Genomic DNA, 9,303 nt, shown 5'->3' on the forward strand with positions numbered 1-9,303 from the left:
GATTGATTTTGGGTGCAGTTGGGCTAATGTGGGTTTGCCGGTGCCAGTGGTGTCATCTCTCACTCCACCAGCTTACTTTTGTGGACTTCATCATTGCCGGATTCAATTCCCATTACCAAGACCACCACCACCACCACCACTTTGTGGCTGAGGTGAAATCCACCCAATCACTTTGACAAATTTATCGCTGAAAATTATTTTTTCCCTATCATAGAGAAATTGGCAAAGTAAAGGAGCTTTTGCCATAGTTTTTTTTTTTTTTTTAATATGATGATTGTGTCAATGGCTTGAAGAGGTCTTCCACTCACTAGGGATCACCTGGGCTCAGCTTCCTCTCTACCATTTAGTTTTTATCTCTCTTCTTGCAGGGAAGAAGAGAAGCACTTCTCTTTCTCTGTGCTTGTTTCTACTTTCAAACTACAAATCTGAGCTGTTCCATGTCTGGTCTGCAAGAAGAGAAAGAAAAGGGCAGAGGTGAGCTCAGCATTTATTTTCCCATTATGTATCATTTTTTTCTGCTATTGGCTAATTAACTCGAGGTTTTTCAGATATCCAACTAAGCAAAATCATTCAGATTTTAACTCCTAGTTTCCTTATTCTTCTATCTCTCAGATAATTCTACAGGTCCTATTATGCTAATATAATCATCGCCTCTCATTTGGTATGTTCTGTTTAACAGCTTATGCTTTCTGCAAGTTTTAATACAATGTATATGTCAGATGTATTCAACCAAGGGAATTGACACTCCCACATATGGCCAACAATATCAAACTATTTATTATCTGCTAACAGAAATCAAAGTTTAGTTCAATATCGGGTAGCCATGGAGTCAGTAAGTCCTACATATCCAAATGGGGATAATGCTTGAGCTTTCTTACCCACCAATCTCGGCACATATTGAGATCCAAATCTGACAATAAATCTGAAGATGTATAGACAAATTTAAGTGTTTTATCAAGCACAATCCAACTCTTAAGTGTAAGAAATCAAATATATCTGACATGAGCTGAATAGTCAGGATGCCTATGCAAAACAAGCTGAAAACCCCATATATGAAAAGGATAAGATAGAGCTCCCTTAATATCAGGAAAAGTAGCTCTACAAAAAATTATATTCCACCTTAAGATACTAGAAAGCTTTAACATTGAATCTCTTCAGTTGCTTCCTGTGACTGGTCAGTTATGAAGTGAGATGGTGACAAATGCCAAGGAGTCCCTTCAAGCCATATATGCTGATAATGTCCAACTTTCTAAGAGCCAATCATGAAGTTATATTCTTACTATTACAAAATATATGTTGGATCATTGTGAAGTCTGAACATGTATGATGAAAATCCCTTCCAGTTTTATATGTAATGGACATTATACAATCTCCTAACCTTTACACAAACATTAGCAATCACCAATTCTGTGCCTAGGTTTATTTAATGTGATTATTGAAGGCCTTTTTCGGCAACCCCACCTTCTTCAGCTACAATTCTAGAGTACCAGCCTTGGAGGATATCTTTATAAAACCAAGAACTTAAAATCCACTTTCAAATGAGCACCTCACTCAGTTCAATGGGCAATGAACTTAAAGTGCCTTCAACAACAACAACAAACTCGGCCTTATCCTAACTAATGGGTTGGCTACATGGATCCATGCAAAGCCAAAAAGAAAATTAAAAGGAGAGGAACAAAACACAACTCAGAAAAACCCACCTAAATGGGGTTGGCTATATGGATCTACGAGCTTTTTAACTGCAACAAGTTAAATATATGCTATTGGAGCTAGAATTGTCATGGCTGCTGGCACCAGACTTTCCCTCCAATGGATCCTCGTTAAGAGATTAGATTGTACTCATTCCGATTACTAGACTCAAAGAGCCTGGTATTGTTATTTATTGTCACTACCTCCCCATGTCAAGATTGGGTAATTTGCGCATCTTCTTCCTTCCTTGGATGTGGTAGCCTTCTTTATTTATGATTGACCCCAGATATCTAAAATGATCTTTGTGGTATCACTCTCTCCTCAATTTTTCAACATTTCATTATCCATTGAATTGTGATTAAAGTTACACAACATATACTCCGTTTTCGTTCTACTTATCTTAAAACTCTTGATTCCAGTGTTAATCTCCATGACTCCAACTTGGTTTAATCCCTACTTTTGTCTTATCCACCAAAACAATATTATCAGCAAAAAGCATACACCATGGAACCTCATCTTGAATGTTCCTGGTTAAATCACTGCTTTGGCCTCTCATGGTTCTGACACTAGTCACCACACTCTCATACATATCTTTAATTATATCCAAATATTTACTTGACACCTTCTTTTCTCGAGTAAATGTCATATTAACTCTCTAAGGACTCTATCATATTTTTAATCGATAAAGGCCATGTGGAGATCCTTCTTGCAAGCTATAAATCTTTCTATGAGTCTCCTAAGTAAATAGCTTTAGTCATGGATCTATCAGGCATTAAACCAAATTGATGATCCAAGACAATGATTTCTCTTCTTAGATGGACTTCAATAATCTTCTCTAAAAATTTTATAGTAGGAATCACTATGTCTCTATAGTTATTGCAGCTCTGAATATCACCTTTATTTTTGCCAATTAGAACTATAGAGCTTCTCAATCCTCAAATCATCTCTCATTCTCCTTGTGCTCATTATCTTGTTAAAGAGATTGGTCAACCAAGATACCCCATATAATCTAAGTTCTTCCACACTTCTATTGGTACTTCATCAGAGCCTGTTATCTTGTCTACTTTCAGCTTTAAGAAAGATGAGCTTAAAGTGCCCAAGAACTAAAATATCAACCACCACAATGTGTAAAATGTTGAATTGTAACATGTAACTAATTCATGGAGTTCTTCTCAAATGCAACTTCATTTGGTCATACGCTTAGCAGTGAGTGCTTGAAAAGGACTAAAGAACATAGTTGTGTCTTCATTGTACATTGGTTCATAAAGTGTGTTTTTATTTGGGTCTATTTTTTCCTGGGTAAAAAAATAGTGGAATTTTAATTACAGAAGAATAAAAAAAGTCAAGTCATCAATATCTATAAAATTGGGGTCATTATTGCTGTTTATACCTCTAACTCTTTGTCTGAGAGAGGTAACCTCTAAGCTTCCCTTACAAATATTTGTAGGCAAGTTGGGGATAACAACTGGTGCATTGCTAGGGATTTTAATATCATCCTTTCGGCTCATGAAAAATTGGGGGGCTTCCTATTGATGATATTGGTGTTAATGAATTTGATTCTTGTTTAAATGATATTATTGTGTCTGACCTTAGATGGTCTGGGTTTAAATTTACCTGGAGTAATCAAAGAATCTCTAGTGAGAGGATCTCTTGCAAACTTGATCGTGTTCTTATGAATGATAGCTCGCTTTCTTCTTTCCCAGCATCTGAGGCAAATTTTGAGGCCCCAGGTATTTCTGACCATAGTCATGTTGTAATCACTAGTGCCCCTTATATTTCTTTTGGTCCAAAACCATTTAAATATTTTGATATGTGGGCATCCCATAGTGATTTCCTACCTCTTGTTTCTCGTGTTTGGAATTCTCCTGTTAAGGATAGATCTTGTCCCCTTATCATCTTTGCTCAGAAATTAAAGTCTGTTAAGAATGTTTTGAAAGCTTGGAATAAGAACACATTTGGAAATATTTCTCAATCTGTGGAGGACTGTGGAGGATTGTAGATCCTATCTTTCTGCTATCCAATCTCGGCTCCAAGCTGATCCTCAAAACTCTTCCTTAGGTTTGGAGGAGAGGGCTATCTCTTCTAGATTACGTGACCTTCTTAAGCAGGAAGAGAGTTTCTTTAAGCTGAAATCTAGGATCAAGTGGTTAACCCTTGGTGATTCCAATACGGCTTATTTTCATAAGTCAGTGAGAGCTAGACAAAATCTTAATTCTATCTACTGCATTAGAGATCTTGATGGGTCTTTGCTCTCTGATCCAGATGCAATTAAATCAGCTTTTGTTTCTCACTTCTCTAGGCAATTTAATCCATCCACTCTTAATCCCACTTTTGCCATCCCTGATGATATTACTTTCACTAAGGTCCCCCCTGGCCTTAGAAGGGTTCTATCAACTATTCCTTCAGATAAGGAGAATTTTGGGGTCATAAATTCCTATAAATCTGATAAAGCTCCTGGTCCTGATGGCTTCAGTTTTAGGTTTTTCCTTTTAGCTTGGATATTGTCAAAGATGATCTTTTATCTGCTGTTCATTGTTTCTTCTTTAACCCGTCTAGGGTTGGAAGCATCAATCAAACTTTTATTTGTCTTGTCCCAAAGTTTGAGGGAGCTGACCAGGTTTCATCCTTTCGGCCTATTTCTCTTGCTAACCTTCTTTATAAGTTTATTGCAAAGATTATTACAAATAGAATTAAGTTAGTTATTGATTCTCTTGTTAGTCATAATCAGGCTGCATCCATCCCTTAAAGGAGTATTTCTGATAATATCCTCCTATGTCATAAAATTGTTAGGAGTTTTGATAGGAAAAACCATCCTCTTTCTATCCTTCTTAAGCTGGATATTCATAAGGCATTTGATTCTATCAAATGGGACTATATTGATCAACTTCTTTCCAGGATGGATTTTCCACCTATTTTCATTAATTGGATTCATTGTTGCATTTCATCTCCTCATTTCTCTATGTTGGTTAATGGTTCCCCTCAAGGTTATTTTGAATCCAAGTTGGGGACCCGACAAGGTTGTCCCATATCACCTCTGCTATTTTCTATTGCCATGGAGGGTCTCTCCAAAATCCTCTTGATTAAAACTGAGGCAAATTCCATCCAGCCTATCCTTAAGTGAAAGGCTTTAAAGATCATCCACGTTCTATTTGCTGATGACCTTATGATCTTTGCTAAAGCCTTGCTCTATTCTATGTCTGTTATTTCTGATGCTTTAGCTTCCTTCTCTGCTATGTCTGGGCTTTCTATCAATCCTCATAAATCTCTTTCCTTATTTGGAGGAGTGTCTGTGCATCTTAAGGCACAATTTAGTGCAATATTGGGCATTCCTAAGGGCCGCCTTCCTGTCACATATTTAGGATTGCGTTTGATTTCCTCAAAGCTTGCTGCTCATCACTATTCTCCTATTCTTGATAGGCTTCGCAAGAGACTTCAACTTTGGAAAAGTAAACTTCTATCTTTTGTTGGTCGCCTTGAGCTCATTAGATCAGTTATGCAAAACTCCCATATTTTCTGGTATGGGGGTTTTGGGCTTCCAGCTTCTATCTCTTCAAAGATCGAATCTCTTATGGCTTCATTCCTTTGGAAAGGTTAGGATAGTGCAATTTTTCTCCATCCCATTAGTTGGGGTAAAGTATGTCTTCCAAAAAGGGAAGGCGGTCTTGGTCTTCGTAGAGTTAAAGAGTGTAATATTTCAGGGATTGTTAAGCTTATCCGGAATATTGCCTCTCGTAAGAAGAGCATTTGGGTTGATTGGATGTATTCTAGATACCTCAAGTCTGACTCGATTTAGACTGCCCCTTATCCTTTGGATATTTCTTGGGCCTAGAGGAAAATTCTTAAATATAGGCATTTTGTGTATAAGAAAATTCAATCTTCTATTGATGATAGCTCAAAAAAATTTCTTTGGCTTGACAATTGGTATCCTAATGTGTCTTTATTTTAAAATATGGTGACAGAATCAGATATGATGCTGGTTCGAATAGATTTGCTAAGGTTTCCTCCATCTTGAGAAATAGGAATTGGCTTCCTGGCCCTGATAACTCTCTCTCTTATAGAAGTTTGGAAGAAACTCCCCAATATTGGCTTTAGGCCTAGGGGTAGTGGGGATTTTGTTCAATGGGATAACTCTACTAATAAATCCACCAGTTCTATTACTTGAAATCTGATGCGCTTTAGAGCTCCTATTGTTCCATGGTTTAGATATATTTTTTTTAGTCCTTCCATCCCTAGGTATTCCTTTACTGCTTGGAGGGCTATGACTAAATCCCTCCCCACTCAGGAGTTTCTTCTTCAAAGAAATATAGTCATTCCCAATTGCTGCCTTTGTTGGAACTTTATAGAAAGTGTGGATCATCTTTTTTTCTCCTGTTCCTTTTCCAAGTCAGTTTGGAATGGTATCCTCAGGAAATGTTGGCCCCTCCCTAGAGTTATCCTTTCTTTTGACAGGGAATGGAGGTGGATCTTAAAAGAATTCAATGGCAAAACTTCTTGTGATATTGTAGGTAAATTGGTTTTTTGTGCAACAATTCACCATATTTGGTGGGAAATAAATAAAAGAAGATGGACTTCCTCTTCACATTCTATTAATCAAATATAGAATGCCATCACCTTCGAGGTGAGGAATAAAATCCTTTATAGGTGTGCCAGGTGCCCAGATTCTTTTAGAAATAGGCACATTGCTTTGGCTTAGGATCTTCCACTTGTCTCCCCTTCCCCCTAACTTTGATGAAGCATCTTTTCTCTTGTTTCTCCCTTCCCCCTTCATTTAGTGTACCATTCTTTTCTTGGTATGTAATTTGCCCCCACCCCTAGTTTTTCTTGTATCCCCCTTGATGGTTGTTTTGTCCCCTTCCCTTGGTTCTTCATTTTTTTTGGGTTTTGGCCTTTGGATAGCCTATGGCTTGGCTTTGTATTTCCTTTTTTCTTTCCTTTAATATATTTTCATTCACCCAAATAAATAAATAAATATAGATATTTATAAAAAGAATAGTTTGAGGAGCTCTATGGTTATCTTGATATGATTTTATAAGGACCGGAGACTAAACCTCAACAACAAACAGAATGCCCAAAACTAGGCATCTTTGCCACTCAGTATGCATGTATAAAAGTTACATTTACTTCAGCCACCATTGAAGCGTCCAAATAGTTGAGGCTCAGACACTTGAGACGAGTCAAATGCTAGAATCTGAGGCATACTCAGTTGTGAGCTTCCACTGAACTTTTGCAATATGAGCGCATATGAGGAATTATAACTGAATAATGCCAACGCTACATTCTTTCAAACTAGAATCTAAGAAATGTATTAAAAAAAGCTGAACTAAAATACCTTCGGTTAATTTTTTTGATAGAACAGAATAGCAAAATACAAGCATTCCTTATATTTTCTGAGTGGTAAATAATAAATTCAATTTCGGCTACTTAAGAAATTGTTCACTGATGCTGTCCTGTATACTCTTTGAGCGTGTCCTGGAAATATTATATCAGTATTTTCCAGAATTATGCATGATGTCTTCCAATTTTTGTGGTTTAGGAACAGTAATGAAATGGAAGCCCAAATGGATACATTTTGCTCATATAACTTGTTGAAGTTGTTTGACAAATAAAAGCAATATATGGTATCTTATAGAAAACCTATCACAACTTGGCTTTCTTAGCAAAATATTTACCTATCAAGTTTCTGTCTCAGGTATCAGAGAGATAAGATCGTTAGATTCTTCTACATCCATAATGCAGGGTGTACACACTTCAACGGACATGGCCTATACTAATCCAGTGAAGGTACTGGAGCACTGCTATATCTCTCCACCACCAGGATCTCTCAGTAACAAGAACCTTCCCCTCACGTTCTTCGACCTAATCTGGTTGCCACCCTATCCCCTTGTGAAGGTCCTTTTCTTTTATGAATATTCTTACTCTATGCACCACTTCAAAAATACCATATTTCCCGACCTTAAACACTCACTTTCCCTCACACTCCAACACTTCTATCCACTCGCTGGGCATCTAGTGTGGCCTCAAAAATTATCCGAGCCTGAGATCTGCTATGTTGATGGAGATTCGGTCTCCCTAACCTTGGCAGAATCAGATGGCGATTTTCAACATCTCTCGGGCAACCATGAAAGAGATGTCAATCATTTCCACTGTCTTGTCCCTAAGCTTACCCTGTTATCCATGACTGATCCTGACTTTTCAATTGCACTATTGGCCTTGCAAGTAACCGTGTTTCCAAACTCTGGCATTTGCATCGGATTAACTGCTAGTCATGTAGCCCTTGACGGTAGGACCCTTGTCCACTTCATGAAGTCATGGGCATCAATATCTAGAACAGGAGTTGCTTCTTTGTCACTAGACTCTCTGCCATTCCATGACAGGAATGTAATAAATGGTCGGAAGGAGCTAAAGACAATCTACTTGCATGAAATAAAAAAACTCAGAGAAACCATTGAACAGAAGAGCTCTAAGGTTTCAGACAACCATATAGTTCAATCTGACATAGTTCAAGCAACATTTGTTGTGAATCAAAATGATGTCGAGAGACTGAAGCAATGGATCTTGGCTATGCGAAAGAAGGATGAGGATCAGACTTCAATCACCGCATCCCATCTATCAACATACACTATAATTTGTGCCCACACATGGGTTTGCTCAATTAAATCAAGATCAATGGATGTTTCAGCTGCTAAGAGTTTAGATATGGAAATATTCGTGGTTGTTATGGACTGCCGCATTAGAGATCGCCTGGATCCTCCTATTCCAGAAACATATTTTGGAAATTGCTTGACAGGTTGTGTTGCAACAGTGAAAAGGAGTGACTTAATGGGAGAATATGGGATCAGCATAGCAGCAGAAGCAATCACAAAGGCAATAAATAAGAGATTGGATGATGGAGTGTTGAAAGGGGCAGAAAACTTGTTGTCTGAGATGACTGCAACGATAGCCAAGCAGCCTTTTGCAGTGGCAGGGTCACCTAGGTATAGAATATATGACACAGATTTTGGGTGGGGAAGGCCAAAGAAGTATGAATCACTCTCAGTTGGTGGGAGAAATATCTCTCTTTATGACTGCAAAAATGGAGAAGGCAGCCTGGAAGTTGGGGTGGCTTTCCCTAAGCTCCAAATGGACTATTTTTCCTCTCTCTTTTACAGATTTCGCTCTGATGCTGGCTGAGAGATTGTTATGTTCTAAATAAAGGACTACATTCATTTCCGATGGGACTTCCTGATGGCATGTTTAGCCAAATTAATAATGTTACACATGAAAAATAAACCTGATTCACAGTTTGTATCTTTATTGCTTGCGAGCCTGAAAACATCTTAAAAGATTCCAACTAAAATTTCCCATGATGTGGTGTGGTGGACACAAGCAAACCCCCCCCCCCCTCTCTCCTCTCCCTCAATACTTGGGTGGGTAAAAATTTCATTGGATAGTCTTATAAGTACCTTTGGATTCAGGGAATCTATGTGAACTCCACAGTTTTTTACGAGCTCATCCAATGGCTACCTTCCCCTTTGCACAATGTGGCTCTTTCATATGTCCACCATCCCGTGTCACTGGACATTGGAAGTTCCAATGTAAAATCATGGGTCTGGGTGCCATAACTCCCCTGTAATT

The 9,303-nt window shown here is 38.1% G+C and overlaps 1 protein-coding gene across 1 annotated transcript; it reads left to right on the forward strand.

The window, feature by feature from the left end:
* Positions 1–288: 288 nt before the first annotated feature.
* On the forward strand, positions 289–9,032 carry LOC122071396 (phenolic glucoside malonyltransferase 1-like). The gene is made up of 2 exons (XM_042635744.1): positions 289–474; positions 7,379–9,032. Exons 1-2 carry the CDS (start codon positions 438–440, stop codon positions 8,857–8,859), a joined length of 1,518 nt encoding a protein of 505 aa, XP_042491678.1. The 5' UTR covers positions 289–437; the 3' UTR covers positions 8,860–9,032.
* The last annotated feature ends 271 nt before the right edge of the window (positions 9,033–9,303 follow it).

The sequence above is a fragment of the Macadamia integrifolia genome, unplaced genomic scaffold, assembly GCF_013358625.1.
Source record: "Macadamia integrifolia cultivar HAES 741 unplaced genomic scaffold, SCU_Mint_v3 scaffold_216A, whole genome shotgun sequence".
Lineage (NCBI taxonomy): Eukaryota > Viridiplantae > Streptophyta > Magnoliopsida > Proteales > Proteaceae > Macadamia > Macadamia integrifolia.

What these genes read in the sequence shown, in the direction of transcription:
- LOC122071396 (XM_042635744.1), top strand. Translation starts at nt 438, where the DNA reads ATGTCTGGTCTGCAAGAAGAGAAAGAAAAGGGCAGAG. An exon ending in AGAGAAAGAAAAGGGCAGAG is followed by an intron (nt 475 to 7,378) that starts GTGAGCTCAGCA and finishes TTTCTGTCTCAG; the next exon opens with GTATCAGAGAGATAAGATCG.